At 58.3% G+C, this 18,179-nt stretch overlaps 2 protein-coding genes across 3 annotated transcripts in view; one reads left to right on the top strand and one right to left on the bottom strand.

Annotated features, from left to right (window-relative positions):
• DDX54 (DEAD-box helicase 54) overlaps positions 1-11,465 on the top strand; it is a 19,583-nt gene extending 8,118 nt beyond the window's left edge. The window contains exons 9-20 of one of the 2 annotated variants that reach the window (XM_015586844.2): positions 320-381; positions 465-596; positions 1,557-1,767; positions 3,811-3,945; positions 4,477-4,701; positions 4,787-4,860; positions 5,476-5,679; positions 6,827-6,969; positions 7,067-7,180; positions 7,754-7,858; positions 8,049-8,161; positions 9,671-11,465. In XM_015586844.2, coding sequence (XP_015442330.1) covers positions 320-381; positions 465-596; positions 1,557-1,767; positions 3,811-3,945; positions 4,477-4,701; positions 4,787-4,860; positions 5,476-5,679; positions 6,827-6,969; positions 7,067-7,180; positions 7,754-7,858; positions 8,049-8,161; positions 9,671-9,903 — 1,751 coding nt within the window. In that variant the 3' untranslated portion in view covers positions 9,904-11,465. Of the gene's footprint in view, positions 1-319; positions 382-464; positions 597-1,556; positions 1,768-3,810; positions 3,946-4,470; positions 4,702-4,786; positions 4,861-5,475; positions 5,680-6,826; positions 6,970-7,066; positions 7,181-7,753; positions 7,859-8,048; positions 8,162-9,670 lie in introns of both variants that reach the window. The other variant, XM_006908574.3, reaches the window with a different exon arrangement.
• Positions 11,108-17,079, bottom strand: CFAP73 (cilia and flagella associated protein 73). Its single transcript, XM_006908575.3, has 7 exons — positions 17,033-17,079; positions 15,447-15,561; positions 14,541-14,645; positions 14,006-14,206; positions 13,270-13,491; positions 12,812-12,970; positions 11,108-11,209 (listed from the first exon to the last, which is right to left on the bottom strand). Exons 1-7 carry the CDS (start codon positions 17,077-17,079, stop codon positions 11,108-11,110), a joined length of 951 nt encoding a protein of 316 aa, XP_006908637.1.
• Positions 17,080-18,179: the final 1,100 nt, after the last annotated feature.

The following is an 18,179-nucleotide window of genomic DNA, read 5'->3' as shown; positions in this document are numbered from 1 at the left end:
TGGGGGGAGGGGCGGGAGGGGCTGTGGAAGCCACTGCAATGGAAGCCGGTCTCCTCACCCCTCCCGCCCTCTGCCCTCACAGGCTCTTCGAAATGGGGTTTGCAGAGCAGCTGCAGGAAATCATCAGCCGTCTTCCTGGGGGCCAACAGACGGTCCTGTTCTCCGCCACGCTGCCCAAAATGCTGGTGGAGTTCGCCCGGGCCGGTGAGTGAGCTGGGGGAACAGGACGAGGGGAGGCTGGCGGGGAGCGGGGACTCAGCTTGGGGCCTGGGGGGCCTGCCCCACAGTGACTCCCCTACACCCTGTGTGCCCACCGCAGGCCTCACAGAGCCCGTACTCATCCGGCTGGACGTGGACGCCAAACTCAACGAGCAGCTTAAGGTGCAGCTCCACTCACGCCCCTCCCCAGGCCCCTCCCCGCCCCAGGCCTGGAGAGCCAACCCATGTGGCCCCTCTCCCCGCAGACGGCCTTCTTTCTGGCGCGGGAGGACACCAAGGCCGCCGTGCTGCTCTACCTGCTGCGCAATGTCGTGCGGCCCCAGGACCAGACGGTGGTGTTTGTGGCCACTAAGCACCACGCCGAGTACCTCAGTGAGGTGAGAGGGCCTGGAGGAGACACCGCTGGGACCATCTCTTAGGGCAAACCTGCATTTCCATCATTAGCTTGAGGCTGCAGTTTGGTGTGTGGCCACCAGAGGGCAGCACCAGAGCGGGACACGGGGCTGGCCAAGGCTTGACATGTTTTTTATTCTTTCGAACTTTTTATTATAAAAAATTTCAGACGCATACTAAAGTTAGAAGATAGTTTAATGAACTGTCAGTGACTCACAGCCAGTCTTGATTCATCTCTTTCCCCTCCAGGTTATTTCACAGTATTTTCTAGCCATCCTATCATTTTTCTGTAGATTTTCCGTGTGCCATGGATTTGTCTCTTTAAAATCGAGGCATACGGTAAGCTGTGTAAAGTGACTTAATCTTAACAAGCAGGTTGCTCAGTTTTTCCATACATGCACACCTGTGACCTTTGGCCAGATCAAAGTGGGACAGTTCCCGTGCCCCAAATGCTGCCAGGGCCCCTTCCCAGTCTGTGCCACCAACCCCCGCCCCCCACCAGTCAGCCACACCTGGGGGCTGTTATCTGAGGACACAGTTCACTGGGTTTCACTTATTCGACACACATTTAACGGTGCTTGTTCCATGCACGCAGCTGCTGGGGTCACTGATGAATGAAACCAAAATAGTAATTTTTAAAGACAGCTAGCATGGTTTTTACAGTGCTTCCTATGTGCCAGGCCCTGTCCTCAGCACTGCATATGTATTTTTCAATCCTCACAACAAAGCTACATAGAAGAAACTGTTATTCTCCCCATTCTACAGTGAGGACAGTGAAGCTGCAGAGAGGTTAGGTAACTTGCCCAGGGTCATGCAGCTTGTTAGCGACAGAGTCAGGATGAGGCTTACCTGCCACGTCACGGCATGCCCGCCATGGCCCGGCCTCCCTCCGCTCCTGCAAGTCTCCTCACCCGTCTCCCCCCTCGCGTCTTGGCCCCGAGCAGCTCCTGACGGCCCAGCGGGTGAGCTGCGCCCACATCTACAGTGCCCTGGACCAGACGGCCCGCAAGATCAACCTCGCCAAGTTCACGCATGGCAAGTGCTCTGCCCTCATTGTGACGGACCTGGCAGCCCGGGGCCTGGACATCCCGCTGCTGGACAACGTCATCAACTACAGTTTCCCGGCCAAGGGCAAGCTGTTCCTGCACCGTGTAGGTAAGGACCCACAGTGGCCCTGAGTCCTGGTAGGAGCCAAGGGTGCAGGGCTCGGCTCCTGCTGCTGGAGGTGGAGAGACCGAGGCCCGGGGACCCCACCGATGAACTAGGACCTGGGGAGACGCGACCCAGGCCGGATGCCGACGGGCAGTCCCAGCGGCCAGTCCCGGCTTCTCTCTCTCTTGTCGTGGCCCTGGACGACGTGGCCCCTCAGCCCCCTCCTCCCCGAAGTTCTCGGTGACTGTCCTTCAGCTCCTCCCCCGGGCGCCTTTGCAGCCCTCCGCCTCCCCTCCCTCTCCGCAGACAGCACCTGACCTGTCAGGGCAGCAGGTGCGTCCCCACCTCCCCCTCAGCCCTCCCAGGCAGCTCACTCCGTATGATCCTTCAAAAGTCACACACACAGCAGGACAAGTGAGAAATGAAGCAAAGCGCCTAGAGGTGACGCGCCCCTCCCTGGTGGTAGGGACGGTGACCGCTCCCTCGGCGCTCCCGGCAGGCCCTGGTCCAGGCATCGTGCCTGTGGCGCCTCTGTTCTCACAAGTACCCCGTGTGGTGGGTCCAGCCGCATCGGCTCCACTCTACTGCTGGGGAGCCCGAGGCCAGGTCTCGTGCAGGTAGCGAAGTGGGGCAGCTGGGATTGGAACGCTCCTCTTCACTGTCGCCGCCCCTCCGATGACACTGTGTCCCTGGGGTGTGTCCTTTGCCACCACCACCTTCTGTTTTTAAGTTGCGGTAGAATACGCCTGCCGTACAGTCAGCATCTTAACCACTCTTAGGGGTCAGTTCAGTGGCGTGGCGCGCGTTCACCGTGTGCCGCCACCCTCGCCGCCGTCCATCTCCAGAGCTCCATCTTCCCGACTCTGTCCCCGTTAGACACCGACTCCCTGTTTCCTCCCCGTCCCCCAGCCCCTGGCACCCACCCTTTCACTTTCTTTGCCTCCCTATAACTCAAACATATTTATAAATAGAGATAAATCGATGTCTGTGTGAGGAGAACCTGGAGGGCGGGTTCTTTGGATGGTTCTGCGTGTGACCGGACAGTGTTGGGTAAAGGACTGGGGGCTCGTTTCTCTGTTGGCTGCTGCTTGCCGTTCACCAGTTTCTACTGTCCTGGGAAGAGCTGCCTCTACACATTCCTTGAGGGGCCCCCAGGACCCCCCAAGGGGAATTTCTCATGCACCATGTGACCAACAGTGTAAATCAGACCACCCCAAATGAATCTCCCAGACGTGGTGACACTTTGTTTTTGCAAGCTATAGCAACACGCCAGAGTGATGCCGCGCGTGGATTCACTCGGCACAAACTTAGGATCGCACTGGACGTTCTTTTTTGTAACGTTTTTCTCGCATCAGTGTACGTCACGCACGTTTTTCATTCACCCGTAAATGTCACTGTGATGCATCACAAGTCGTTTCCGTTAAGGTCCAGATAGTAAATGTTTCCGGCTTCGGGAGGGCCATGTGGTCTCACCGATCTCAGCCCCTGTAGCACGAAAGCAGCCAGAGATGGTGTGTAAATGAAGGAGCCTGACTGTGTGCCATTAGACTTTATTCACACAGAAGGGCAGGGTGTGGGTTTGGCCATGTGGCCCGTTTGCCAGCCCCTTTCCTCCGCTGTGGAACTCCCACCACATGGTCATTAGCTAATTAACTTAACCAGTGCTCTCTCCTTAAGTCTTTAAGTGGTTTCCCACTTGGGGCCGTGCCAGGCAGAGCTGCAGGAGACTGTACGTGAACCTCTGCAGCCTTGGTTATTTCTGTGGAGAGAATCTCCCAGCGTGGGGATGCTGAAGGCTTTGGATGCTGACAGTGAGCAGAGCCTTGTCTTTGTTTCTGCTGACTTCCCAGAGCCCTGTGTTGGCTCATGCACTCTCGTGCAGGTGACCCTGGTGGCCGTCAGTGCCCCTTCCCCTTTTGTAGGTAAGGACAGCTCAGCAAGGTACAGTCTTGGCCTGGCTTGCACCCTTAGGATTGTGCAGGTGACACTTGTGTTGGGCTCTGGGGTCTTTTTCCTTTGCTGAAGCTTGGCCACCTCCTCCCGCAGGCCGTGTGGCCAGGGCTGGCCGAAGCGGCACTGCCTACTCCTTGGTGGCCCCAGACGAGGTCCCCTACCTACTGGACCTGCACCTGTTCCTAGGCCGTGCACTCACCCTCGCCTGCCCCAACAAGGAGCCCTTGGGTATGTGGAGGCTGGGATGGGGCTGGGGTCGCCCACGGAGTTCATGGTTCGGGCAGGGGACAAAGCTGTCTTGGCTTTGGAAGGGGGTGGGGCTGGATTTGACCCCAGGAGAAGACTCCTGTATAGTCATCCCTCAGTATCTGAGGCGGATTGGGCCCAGGACTCCCACAGATACGAAAATCAAGGATGCTTAGGTCCTTTCAATAAAACGACGTAACATTTGCGTACAACCTACGCACATCCTCCAGTATACTAAATCATTCCCGGGTTACTTGTAATACCTAATACCATGTAAATGCTATGCAAATAGTTGTTACATCGTATTGTTTAGGGAATAATAACGAAAAAGTCTGTCTACATTCAGGACAGATCCAGCCATCATAGGCCTAACCACACAGTACACGTCAGCAACGGGGGGGGGTTCTTCTGAGATTCAGGGGTGGAAGTGAGGCCAGTGAGGGGAGGCGGGCTGCGGGCGGGCGGCCCAGTGGCAGGCCTCTGACAGGGCTCCGTGGTGGGTGGCAGGTGCAGTCGGAGGGGACGGCGTGCTCGGCCGGGTCCCGCAGAGCGTGGTAGACGACGAGGACTGTGGCCTGCGGAGCACCCTGGAGGCGTCGCTGGAGCTGCGGGGCCTGGCGCGCGTGGCCGACAACGCGCAGCAGCAGTACGTGCGCTCGAGGCCGGCGCCCTCCCCCGAGTCCATCGCGCGGGCCAAGGAGCTGGACCTTGCGGGGCTGGGCCTGCACCCGCTCTTCAGTGAGTCCCTGTGCGGAGTGGGGGCGGCGGGCGGGCCCCGCAGCGCTGATCCCTGACCTCTGACCTCACCCCTCTCCCCCGCCAGGCTCACGCCTCGAGGAGAAGGAGCTGCAGCGACTGAGGCTGGTGGACGGCATCAGGAACTACCGCTCGCGGGCGGTGAGTGAGGGCTGCCGGGTGCCGGGACTCCGCTGGGGGTCCTGAGCCCAGCAGCGGCCCGGCCGCGCTTGCGTCTGAGCGCGCAGCTTCTTACCCTGCAGCGCTGGCTCCCACGGCATATCTAGAGACGCCCCTAGTTCTGGTTTCCCGCGTGGCAACCGTTTCCTACCACTTACAGACCGGTAGACTGAGGCTCACAGAGGGAGCCTGACAAGCTGGCTTTCCATAGCCTTTCATCTCCTCTTGACTCCCACTGGGCGCCCCGTCGTGTACCCAGGGGAGGTGTGCTCAAGAGCAGGGAAGGCCCGCCAGGAGCGGTCCAGCCCGCCAGCCAGCCCGCGCCAGGCAAGAGGAGCTGGAGTGTCATGGTTAAGAGCACTGGTTCCAAAGCCAGGTGACCCTGGGTTGCAATGCCAGCTCTGGCTGGTCCCAGCTGTGTGACCTTGGCCAGGTTACCTGCCCTCTCTGGGGCTTCCTTTCTCATTGTGAGATGCAGACAATGAGGGTACCCACTGGTAGGGTTGAGGGGATTCCTACAATACAGTAAATAGGCTGGCGAGGGTGGAGCGGGCAGGACAGGCCAGTGGGTGAAGGACTGGAATGTCCCCTGTACAGACCATTTTTGAGATCAACGCCTCCAGCCGGGACCTGAGCAGCCAGGTGATGCGTGCGAAGCGGCAGAGGGACCGCAAGGCCATCGCCAGCTTCCAGCAGGGGCGGCAAGGGCGACAGGAGGGCCCGGCCGGCCCAGCCCGGGGCCTCCCGGCACCGCAGGAGGAGCAGCGTGAGAAGGAGCAGGCGGCAGGAGAGGACGTGGAGGTACAGGCCCCACCCCGGGGGCTGTGGGATCTGGGCCCGGGGTTGGGGGAATGGGTGGGTCAAGTCCCGGCAGCCACGGGGCTGTCTTCAGGGCTTTGAGCAGTAGCCGGGGCTGGATGCGGCGGTCCCAGTCCCACTTCTGACACTGGTGGAAGTCAGCGACTCGGCCTCAGCCTTCCCGTCCGCAGAATGGGGTCGTGGTACTTGTCCAGCATCCCTTGCCTGGAACCCTGGGGGCCAGATGTGTTTTGGAATTCAGAATCTTTAGCGTGTGTGTACTGGGTATGACATAACACCTTGGTGGGGTCTTGGGTGTCACCAACATCAAATGCATCGGAGGTTCTGCCATGCAATGTGCCAGTCCCCCCCACCGATGAGATAGACACCAGCCAGATAGCCTCTCGTCATCTCTGGTTGGCTTCTCCACCAAGCGAATTGCAGGAAAGTTTGTTTTCGGGACATTGTGGACTAGGGCACTGCAGCCGAGTGACTGTGGTACCTGGTCCTGGGCCTGCTGGGCAGATGCAGGACTGTGCGCGACAGATTCCCAGTGGTGGCCGTGTCATCGATCAATATCACCATCAATCTCAGCCTCAGGTCCAGGGCAGGCAGAAAGAGGCAGAGCAGAGACTGTCGGCAGCAGCGAGGGCGTGACACGGGCAGCATCAGGCACTGGGCCTTCATGCCAGAAGGCAGGGATGGGGGACCGCAGAGGTGTCCTGTGTACCTGCTAGGCGGGATCCTGGGTCTGCTCATCCATCAGTCCATCCCTCCTACATTTGATTTGGACACGGGGCCCCATGTCCAAGACAGAGTTGAAAACCCCTGTAGTGGTCCCTGTCGTACATAGCAAGGCCTGGCCCAGAGCGGAGCAAGGCCTTGCCTTGGTCACACAGCCTGGGAGACGGAGCTGGGACTGGAATGTGGGTTCCTCCCTGATTGCCACCTCAGCCCCCGGCACCTGTCCTGCCCACTCTGGTGCCTGAGGTGGGGTTGAGCTGTGCGTGCAGAGGCGGAAACAGGATCTAAATGGCAACACCAAGTGTTTAAAGTTCCCGAGCCCCTGGCCTTCAGCTCCAGCTGGAGTGGGGAGGCGGGCAGGTGCACCCCCAGGGGCTGCAGGTGTGACTGGGCCTCCGTCTGCCAGGACGTCTTCGCGAAGGTCGTGGGCCGGAAGCGGCGACAGCCAGGACCTGACCAGGGAGCCAAGAGGCGGAGGGAGGGGCCCCGGCAGCAGGACCGGGACTGCTACGTCCCCTACCGGCCCAAGGACTTCGACAGCGAGCGGGGGTGAGCGGCTAGCTGGTCCGTGCGTGTGATGCGGGGGACAGGCGGTGCCTGACGGGCCGTCATCAACCTGTGGCATCTCCGCACCCGCCCTCTGCAGCCTGAGCATTGGCGGGGATGGAGGCGCCTTTGAGCAGCAAGTGGCCGGCGCCGTCCTGGACCTGATGGGGGACGAGACCCAGAACCTGACCAGGGGCCGGCAGCAGCTCAAGTGGTGAGTGAGCACGAGGGCCCCGTCCCTCCCTGTCCACCCGCCTGCCGCACAGCCCCACAGCCGGCATGGGATTCGCTGCCTGTCCTGATTCCCCTGAGTTCCCCAGAGCGGGAACCAGGTCACACTGGCCCCTCACCGATCCTACGCAGCACGGTGGTAACCCATGACCATCGCCCCAGTCCTGTCCCAGTGTGATCAGACATAGCAGGAGTGAGGCTCCTTGTCTGTCTCGTCCCCCTGCAACACCCATGCCCCCCCATCCCAACTCAGAGCCAAGAGGTGACAGAGTGGGGATTGAGAACCTTCTAGGGATTGGGGACTCTGCCCCTGACTCAGGGCCTCCAATTCCCGATGATCCCCACACTGCCTTTGAGACTCAGGCTATGGGACAGGTGGGAGGGGCAGAGGACGGGCCTCTATCGGGCACCTACTGCATGCCAGACACTGCCACACTGCTTTTCTGGAATCCTCCAACAACCCAGTGGGAGGGTCAGGGGAGAAAACGCCGCGAGGGGAGCAGGCCGCCCTGGGCCACCTTCCTCCGTGGCAGCCCCCCAGCTTCCTCTCCTGCAGGGACCGGAAGAAGAAGCGGTTTGTGGGACAGTCAGGACAGGAGGATAAGAAGAAGATCAAGACCGAAAGTGGCCGCTACATCAGCAGCTCCTATAAGCAGGACCTGTATCCTGAGGACGGGGGCTGGGTGGCTTCTACCCAGGTCTCCTGTGTGGGGGCGGGGCCAGACGCCGCCTGGTTTCCTGAGGGGGCGGGGGGCGGCGCTCTCTGCTGCAGGGGGCGGGGCCTTCTCCCAGCCGGGGGCTCTCAAGGGCTTCGGGATCCCGCGAGCAGCCTCCTTAACGCAGCTTCCCAGCTATCAGAAGTGGAAAAAGAAACAAAAAATCGATGATCGCGACTCGGAAGAGGAAGGGTCATCCCACCGGCGAGGCCCAGAGGGCAGAGGTGGGAAGCGGGGCCGAGGTCAAGGTAAGGTGTTCCCCAAAATGCAGGTCGGCAGGTGGTGCGTTTGGTCACCTGAGACTTGGTCCTCTGATCTGTCTGCCAGAGCCCGTGCTTGATGCCCACAGTGTGGGTCGGCTGCCCTGCATGGCAGCAGAGAGGCCAAGGGGGCCTGGTCCTCACAACTTCTGACATGCTCTGAAGAGAGGGGCCTAAAGCCTGTCTCCCCAGCCCCCCAGCTTGCTGTCGGAGAGGGCTCCCACTGCTGTGTGGGGTCAGGCTTTGTGCCGGACACTGGCCTCGGGCGAGAAGACTTGAGAATGTCTATAGACGAGGAAACAAGTGGCTGAAGGGGGCCGTGACCGGCCCTGGGCCCCCCAACTGCCCGCCACCTCCCACCGGGACCTCCTCTGGGGAGAGGGGAGCTCGGGACTGTGTCCCAGGCTCTCAGGTGGGCCTTCACCATGCTTGTCCCTCCCCCCAACCCCAAAGCGCTGGTCCCTGCCATGTCCAGTGTCCCCGAGAGGCTGTGTGCTTGAGCCGGCCCCTTGTTCTCCTCACGGCCCCTTCGGCTCGTCCTCCGCCTCGCTCGGGGCCTCCTGTGCCCTGCGCGGTGTCCTCTGTGTCAGCACCTCTCCTCCGACGGCGTCTCCCGCTTCCTCCTCTCTAGCTCTCCGTTTCCGTCTTTGGTTTTCCCTGAAACTCGCTCTGTCACTCTCTACGTGTCTTCCTCTTTTTCCATCTCTGACTCTGCATCCCTGCCCCCCCCTTTCCCCCTCGTTCTTTGTCTCTCTTCCCATCTCTATATCTCTCTCTCATCGTCCGTTCCTCTCTCTCTACTTGTGGGGAGTGGGGGTTCAGGGGTGAGCGCCCTCAGAGACTTGGCAGAGCAGCTGGGTGGGGCGCTGACCTCTGCTGCTGCTGCTTCGCTGCGACCTTGGACAAGGCCCTTCCCCTCTCTCGCCTCCTCCGATTCCCCTCCTGCCAAAGGAAGGTTATGCTGCGACCTCTTTTCATCTTACAAGCCTAAAGCATGCAGTCCATGGAGACAGGGGTTGGCGCTGTCCCAGTCACCGCTGGTCCCTGATGCCCGGCATAGAGCGGGTGCTCAATCGACCTTCGTGGAAGGATTTATAATCAAAATAGTTATACCTAGGAACCCCTTACCGTGGGCTAGTGCTGAGCACTGTACACATATTAACTCTTACTCCTAATTAGGACCCATGAGGTAGATGCTATTATTCAATAATTCACAGAGAGAGAAACTGAGGCATGGAGAAGCTAAGTGATTTCCCCAAGGTCCAGGAGGCCAGCTGGGATTCGAACCCCGGCAGTTCTGGCATGAAGTCCCATGTTATTGACCACCATAGTAGATTCCGTAAGCTTTATTAAGCACCTATTATGTGCCAGAGGCTGGGGCCACAGCAGTGAACACAGAATGGGCGTGGGGGCAGGGCGGCAGTCTGGAGGCTTCTGGGAAGAGGAGACCTTGGGAGTCGCCCAAAGGCTGAGCTCCCCGACTCCCTGTCCTGGCAGGTGCCTCCCGGCCCCGCACCCCGGGTGCCCCCGCAGGCCGTGTGCGCTCTGAGCTCAAGACGAAGCAGCAGATCCTGAAGCAGCGACGCCACGCCCAGAAGATGCGCTTCCTGCAGCGCGGAGGCCTCAAGCAGCTGTCCGCCCGCGGCCGGCGCCACGCTCAGGAGCTGCGGCAGGGCGCCTTCGGCAGGGGCGCCCACTCCAAGAAGGGCAAGATGAGGAAGAGGCTGTGAAGGAGGTGACCCTGCCCCTCAGCCCCCCGCTTGGGCCAGGCGTGGACATCAGCAAGTGTTCCCTGTATACCGCTCCGTGCCTGTGCGGGGCATTTGGGGAGCCTGCGGGAACCGTTGTCCATGAGAAAGAATCCGTACGGCACTCGGGGACAGCAGCTGCTCGTGCCTGAGACAGGGACGTTTGAGCAGGGTCGTGAAGGGTGCATAGGAGCTGGCCAGCAAGGCCAGGCAGGCCGAGGCCTGATTGGCAGCTCGCTTCTGCTGCTTCCCTGTGTTCTGGGTTCAGAGGTGGTGGCCACAGGGTCTGAGCCCTGAGTGCCTAAGGCCTAGTGATGTATTTTTGATGTAATAAACCTTTATTGAGCACCTCTGGAGGACCAGGCGTGCAGTCCACTTGAGGAGTTGGAAGGGACAGACCCCGACATTAAACCCCAGCTAGTGTGCCGGACGAGTGGAGAGCGTGTGGGCAGGTCCCGTCTGATCCCACCAAGGATCCCCTGAGGGTGGGTTCTGTTGGTGTTTCCATTTGGCAAATGAAGGAAATGAGGCTGAGAGGATGGGTCAGTGGCCTGAGGTCGGAGAGCCCCAAAGTTGGCAGTAGACTGGGGGAAGAAGATGGGGTGCAGGCCCCGGGCGCAAAGGGTACAGCTGCCCCTCGCTGAGTAGTTAGCGCTGCCCCACCACACACCCAGAGGTCAGACCCTGTCCTGGCCTCTGTCCTACCCCAGGCCCTGTGCTCCTCAGCCCCTACTGGGCCCTTGGAAGGTCAGCTTTTGGCAGCTGGATTCTCAGGCCAGCGGTCACCCAGCGCCATGATGGAGGAGGCTTTGCGAACCGGCACCTGGGTGTCTGCCCCTTGCTGGTCCCATCGATTTTACTGGACTTGACAAACACACATCTAGAATGTACCAGGATTTGCACCAGGCCCCATCGCAAGCACCTGACAACTCTCAGCTTGTTTAATGCCCCCAACTCTCGAGGAAGGACCTGGTCCCACGCCACGTGGTGGACTCTGTTGGTTCCTCCACGCGGCGTACGTTTACTGAGCGCTTGCCGTGTGCCCCTCATGTTGCCCCAGGGCAGTCTGAGTGGGCACGGCCCTCCCATCGTCATGTGAGAGCCACTCAGCCCGCACCCCATCGGAAACGCAAGGGGTTCCTAGTCCCTTGAGGAGGCCCCCTCCCCTCCTGCTCACCTGAGTCGGTTAAGGGGCTGGGGCCTTGGTCTGGCCGGGGCCTTGGACTGGAGGGAGAGGCTGCGGGAGTCTGGCCAGCATGGCAGAGAGGTCCAGCATGAACAGCTTCACCTGGGGGTCCCCAACACAACCAAGGTCACATCCTAGCCCCTGAGTGTCCAGTCCCCACCTCCAATGCGCAGGATGCTGCAAGGTAGGGGTGCGGGTGGAGACCCCAGTGGTGGTGGTTCCCAGGGACGGTGACCCAGCCTGACTGTTCTGGGTTTTTAAAGCCTTGGTCAGCTTCCCAAACGATTTGTTACCAATGCCTTCACAGTTTGCTAGCTGGCTGTCACCTGTATTATAATTAAAGTCATATTTTCACTTATATCGATCCATATTTTTTTCCTTTTAATTTGATCAGTCATGTTCATTGGTGTATGACTTACTGTCATCTCCATGGGTGGCCCTTCTTTATTTTGTTTTAATTAACTTATTTATTGATATGAACGTAATGAGCACCCACGGATCCACTGTCAAGAATTGAACTTGATAGCGAACTTGCCTTTGGGCTCCCCCTTCACATTTGTCACCAAAATAAACAACTGAGAAGAAAACTATATCTCCATCGAAAATGGGGAAAAATCTGTTACCCCTGTCATAAGTAGAGGTAACTGGAGAAGTCATAATACAGTGACAAGGAAACAGTGTTCCTGAATTCCAGTCAGCTGCTGTTGTCAACGGGGGTGGGGTGGTCCCAGGCCCAGAGACCAGGGAGTGTCACGGGTTGAAGACCTTGTCACACAAACCTCACCCCCAGGCAGCCTTTCTTCATGGTGGGGTCAGAGGGTTGGGTGAAAAGGGACTGGCTTTTACTGTTCCTTCATGTAAAGCCTCCGTCCCTCCTAGAGTTGTCTCATACCTCAGGGTACCAGAGCCACACTTGGGAGAGCAGTGGTCCACATGAGTCCACCCAACTCAGGATGTGGCACAAAGGTAGGCTCTGGGGACCTAGCTCTTGCGTTTGGTTGGAATCCTGGCATTGGGTGCAGGGCAGGAGGAGGGTAAGCAAGGGGGAAAGCGGGTGCCTCCCTTTGCGTTTCTCCCACTTTTCAAGAGGGCCAGGCTTTGGGAACCCCCTAGAAATAGAACCAGTGTCTGAAATCAGAAGCCCCTCCCTCCGCCATAACTCAGGTCATGTGTTCCACACCTTTGCAAACCTGAATGAATAGAACACTGGGCATACTTAGTCTACAGGGACACCTGTGCTGCCACCGTGTAGAGAAGAAGCCCACTGCACAATGCCGCCCTCACCCTCCCTAGGGAAGCCAAGGCCTTGGGAGCAAGGGGGTCAGGATTAATTAAAAGCGAGTCTTAACCTCCTGGGTTCTCAGTGATGAGTTCATTTGTGTGTGCTGTTTGACTTGGGACAAAAGCAGGACTCTTGGTATGAACATACGGCGTGCATCACTATACACACACCCTGGCCGTCCTGTATAAGTGATGACACAGACCCAGAGGGGCACGACTTCCTTCTGGCCACATAGCAGACGACTGTCAGAGCCAAGGCCAACCCAGGATTCCTGGGCAGGGGGCCTAGGCCGCCATCCAGCCCACATCTGTGATGCTAGGCGCATGGTCACAGGTCACGCTTAACCCAGAGAGGTGGGATTTCAAGCATCATGATATTCCTGAAGGTTTGGGGCCGGAGGTGCCATGAAGAGGGGCCCTCACCTGCTCCAGCTGCCCCTCGGTGTCCTCGATGTCCAGGGCAGGTGGCTGCTTCTGATGCTGGCACACGAGCTGGAACATGTTGAGTGCTGACATCCTGCTGCGTCCCAGGAGCAGGGTCTTTTCAGCCGCAGTGTTCTGGATCTGAACCCACTTGGATTCCTGGGGAACAGCCGGCGCCCTCCTGATTAAGGTGTGCGGGCCTGAGGAGGGCGGGGCCTCATTCCCATCCTCTTCCCACCAGCCAGGTACCGATGGGAGAGACGTGCAGGACCGGTGTCAGGTTCTGATAAGACTGGTCTCCTGTGCCCCAAAATGCTTTCTGATGCCTGAAACCTGCGCCTTTGTGCCGCTGCCTCACTGGGGTAAGCACCGCCCCGTCTGTTCTCATCAACCCTGGCACTCTTCTCTGGCGTGGGAGGCTAGAGTCCCGACGCCCACACGCTCCCGGCCGGCCGTACCCACTGCAGCGTGCGCTCCCGCGCCGCCTCCAGGCGCTCCAGCAGCTGAGCTCGCCTCTGGCGGAGCCTGAGCAGCTCGTCTCGCCAGGTGTCCCGCAGCCGCTGCAGCCGTGCGCGCTCCTCCTCCACCTGCCGGAGTTGCTGGCGCTCCGTGAGCCTCATCGCCGCCTGCGTGTTGGCCAGGGCATCGAAGCGCGCCACCAGCTCGGAGACGTCCTGGAACTGGGGATGCGGTCAGGATGGAACTCACCCGAGGCTGAAGCCCCTTGCCCTACCCAGCCACTTGGCTCTCCAGCGCCTCCTTAGTCAGCCCACCTGTGAAATGCAGGCATCGCACAGCCCCTGCCCCAGAAGTGGGAGTAACTTCTCTCCTCCCCACCTCCGCCATCAAACCTCGCTAAACTCACTGCCTGTGATTCATGTTTATTCATGGTGTCATTCAACTAATAGTTGAGTGCCTGGATCCCCCCTCACTGCCTGCCTGCGTGTCCTTGAGTAAGTTACCTTTCTGAACCTCGGTTTCCCCATCTGTAAAATGGGGTCGACAATAACAGGACCCATTTCATTGGGCTCTGGAGAGAATTCAAGAACAAGACATGTCACTGGCATACACTTAATAGCCAATAAGTGGTGATTCCTGGCATACAGTTGGGTTTTCCAGCAGTGCACACTTCCAAAACTGTTCATGAGGGCATGGTGGCGCGCTGAGCCCCCAAACCTCCTGCAGGGCGCTCACCTCGGGCAGCTGCTCCAGCACCCGCCCTAGCAGGCGCGCGCAGGGCTCCAGGCGCTGCAGCCGGCTCTGCAGCCGCGCGCGCTCCCGCTGCAGCTCCTCCAGGTGGGCCCGTAGCCGCAGCACCTCCGCCTGCTGGCTCCCCGCCTGGTGACGCTCCTCGGCCGCCCTTCTCAGTGCGCAGCTGCGCCGGGCCCCGGCGTCCTGGGGAGGAGGGATGGAGAGGAGGCGACGACCCTCTGGACTTGGAAGACTGCGGAGCTGGCCGCTTCCACCCCGCGCCGGCACGCGCATGTTCAGCAGTGGGTAGCAAACAGATGGCGCACGGGCCAAACTCAGCCAGAATCTGATTTGGGTCCCTCACTCCTACCCACGCTTTAAAAACACTCGAATGCTTCAGGCGGTGCGTGCGTATTGCCCATCACTCTCCTTTGTATTCGTAAGCCCACTCTTAACAATTTATGTGACCTGTCTGGCCCGTATAGGATTGTGACTTTGTGACCCTGTGACCTGCCTCCTCAGAGCAGGCTCCACCTACCTGTAAGAACTTGTCAAAGCGGACAAAGGACCCTTGTATCTCCTGCTCCTTCTGTTCCAACTGCTCCCGGCGCAGTTTCAGGGCTGCCATCGTGGTCTGGAACACCTGTGGGGTGAGGAGTGGGTGCCCGTGTGCGTTTGGGGGTTCAAGGCATCCAGCGCCTTCAAGTTCCACTTAACCTCCCCCATCTGTTGTCCCTGATCTTGTCGCTGCACAAATCCATCCACGGTTCCCACCTGGCGGGGTGAAGCCCAGATGCCCTTCTGCAGCCCCACCCCCACCCCCACCCCCGCATCATTCCTGCCCTTTATTCAGGCCTCGTCTGACCCGCTGTCCTTTGACACTGTCTTCCAGCCACTTGACCACCTGTGTTTTGTCCTCGCCTTCCAGTCTTTGTATATGCTGCTTCCTCTGCGCGTTTCTGCTTCCTCACCTTGTCCCCCTTTCCTGGATAAGCCCACATGCCCTTCAGCAATCCCTAAGGTGTCACTGCCTCCAGGAAGCCCTCACGGACCACCCCCATGTAGAGAGAGGGGCTTCCTCTGGGCCCCCACAGTTCCTTCTCCGTGTTTCCCTGCTTATAGCAGTCACCAGCTGGATACTGGTCTGTCTCCTTCTCTAGACTGTGAGCCCCGTGAGGGCAGAGACCACAGTGAGACCACTAGATCCCAGTACAGTGCCCTGTACATTCCAGGTGCTCATCGCACATTAATTTGCACCAACGACTGATCTCGCTTGACACCCATTTGACAGATGAGGCAACCAAGGCTCAGATTGGTGAAATGACTTATCTCGGACCTTGGAGCTAATAAGTTGGCTCCGACATTTCCCATTTTCCTGCTCACCACCATTTTTTTCTTTTGGCCGGGGGTCCCAAAAAGTCTCAGGACAGCCATAGGGGCTCACCTCTTTCTGGGCCCGCAGTCTCTGGTCCACATCTGCCAGCTCCTGCCTCTTCTCCAGGAGACGCAGCACCGGTGGGCAGTTGTCTGCATTCCGCTCCTGGGTCTTCTTGGAGAGGCTCAAGGAGGAGGTGGGGGTGAAAGAGGCAAGAGTCAGGGCCCCCAAACTCCCCCTAGTGCCTGAAATGCCCCCCATTAACCATCTACTGGATGTTGAATTAGTCACTCATTCCACAAATTGTACTGAGCACCTAGTCTGTGCCAGGCACTGTTCTAGGCACTGGGGCTGCCGCTGGGAACAAGACAGACAAAACGCCCTGCCTTACAGGAGCTGGCATCTGCTGGGAGCCACAGGAAATGAAGCTAACAACTAATAATAAACAACGGTAGGATATGGTAGGTACTAAGGCGAAAAATCTTTCAATGCAGGCGTTGAAAAGTCTCTCCAGGAAGTGACATTTGAGCCAAGATCGGAAGGGGAAGAGGGAGCGAGCCATGTGGATATCTGCAGGGAACAGATTCTAGGCCAAGGGAACAGCAATTGCAAGGCCCCAAGGGAGGGAGCAGCAAGGAGGCCAGTGTGGCTGGACGGGAGGGCAGGGAGGAGGAGAGAGAGATCAGAGAAGTCGTGGGGTCAGACTGTGGTGAGGGAGACTCGGCCTTGACTGTGAGTGTGGTGGGTGGCCCGCGAGGCTTTTGAGCAGAGGAGGGGTCCCTCTGGCTGCCGTGGGGGGCGAGGACAACAGGAGGGCAGGGCAGCTGCAGGAGACCAGTGACGGGTTACAGGATCACGGAGATGATGTGGTTCTGCCCAGGGTGTTTGTAGTGGAGAGGTGAGGAGGGGTCGGTTCTGGATACCGTTTGAGAGTCGAGGTGATGGAGTGATAAGGGGGACGAGAAAGGAGTCCAAGGTGAACCTAGGAGCTCGAAGGATGTTGCTGTTGGAAGGAGACTCACTGGGGGGGCAGGGGAGATCAGCTCCTTGCTATAGCCAAGTTGAGACTGAGACACCTGTTAGACCTGCACAGGGTGGGGTCTGGGAGGCAGCTGGGTGCTAGGAGATAGGCTGTTTGGGAGAGGAGAGGCTGGTCACAGCCCCCCTAGGGAGCAGAAGGGACGCACTAATATTCCATTCGGCAAGGCTTTCCCGGCTCCGGTCCAGGGGAAACCCTCCCATTTTACAGGTTCTAAGACTGAACCACCGAACACGAAGCAGACACGGGACAAGCTTCCTCCACGCTTCCTTTAAAATGCGGTTTGCAGGCACGGGGGTCCGCAGGAGTTCACAGAATAATTCCTTCCCACCTGGCTTCCAATGACTTAATCTCAGCTGGGGTTTGGATCAAGGGCAGATTAGAGACCTGGGCTACTGACCCAGCTCTGCTCTAAGTAGCCTGAGACCTTGGGGCAGTTGCTGGTTCTTCCTGAGCCTTGGTTTTTTTCATCTGTGAAGTGGGGGCAATAATCTCCTACCATGAACAGCCCGAGGAAGCCAGGACCCCAGGGGCAGGAGGAAAGGATAGGCCATTCCACCCCCTCCTGCCCTCCTTCCAGCCCTCCCTGCCACCCCATGCCACTCACTTAGGCTGCTTCTCTTGCGAGGCCAGTCGAAAATATTCTTCCCAGGACACTGCCATTCTTCCTGGGACTGCCCTGGCTTTCTTTCCACCTGGCTGGAATTTGCGGAAGCCTAGGAGGCCCTGGGGTTTTCTGATGGAGGGTGGTGCAGCAGCGTGTTCTATAATTCCCCACCAAGGCTGCCACCAAGCAGGCCCTGGTTGCTCAGGCAACCATCCACACAACATTCCATTGCCTGGCTGAAGCCTGGGGAATCCACCCTAGGAGGAGAAGGGAGGGGGCTACAGAGAGGGGAGCAGCCTCTCCCTCTTCCGGAGAGGGCTTTAGGTCACAGTCTAACTCCCAGTCCCTCCACCAAGAATATACCCAGCTTGGTGCCCCCATTTCTGGTCAAGCCTCTTCCTGGCTGGGTGGGATGGGGCCTCCCAAACATGGCTGTATGTGCAATTGTCCAGGCAAAAGAAAATTACTGGGCACCCACTGTTTGCCAGGTCTGGGGTGGAGTCATTTACTCCCCGGCAAGGTGCTGAGTGCCTACCATGTTCCAGCCCTTTGAGGGGTCCATTCCCTTTGCTGAGGATGGGGCTACACAAGCCACGTCTCACAGAGCCCCCCACTGGGTTAGGGAGATAAAAAGGGGCCATCAGCACTACCAGGTGGACCCCAGCTTGGAAGGGGCCCATGATCTGGATTTGGAGGATAGGGGTAGGCGAGGAACCGACACAGTTCGTTCAAGTAATTACGGTGGGCGTGAGGCTGCTAAGCACTCGACAGTATCTGATTTAACCCTTAAAACAGCACTCCAGGGTAGGGACGGTGTTGGGGAAAAGCACCCGGAGTGAAATTACAAATGCCCACGGGTCTCCCAGTCAGAAATAACAAACACGAGCATCTTGTCATCTTTGCTTCTGATCGTTTTCTTTTTCTGTTTTAAATAATTTATTCTTTCATGCAAAGAAATATATATATATTTTTTAAGAAATGTATTTTCTTATCACAGAGTAATGCTATGTAAAAAAAACTGTAGTGACTTGTAATGCCTACATTGCTTAAAACAACTCCTAAGCATATTTTTAAAAAGGAGCTAAAATAATGTATATTTTACCTTTGAGCATTTAGCATTAAATTACACATAAATGGATGAGAAGCGACAAGAAAC

The sequence above is a fragment of the Pteropus alecto genome, unplaced genomic scaffold, assembly GCF_000325575.1.
Source record: "Pteropus alecto unplaced genomic scaffold, ASM32557v1 scaffold113, whole genome shotgun sequence".
NCBI classification, from domain to species: domain Eukaryota; kingdom Metazoa; phylum Chordata; class Mammalia; order Chiroptera; family Pteropodidae; genus Pteropus; species Pteropus alecto.
Note: the sequence above shows the minus strand (reverse complement) of the source record. Positions and strands in the feature narration are given on the sequence as shown.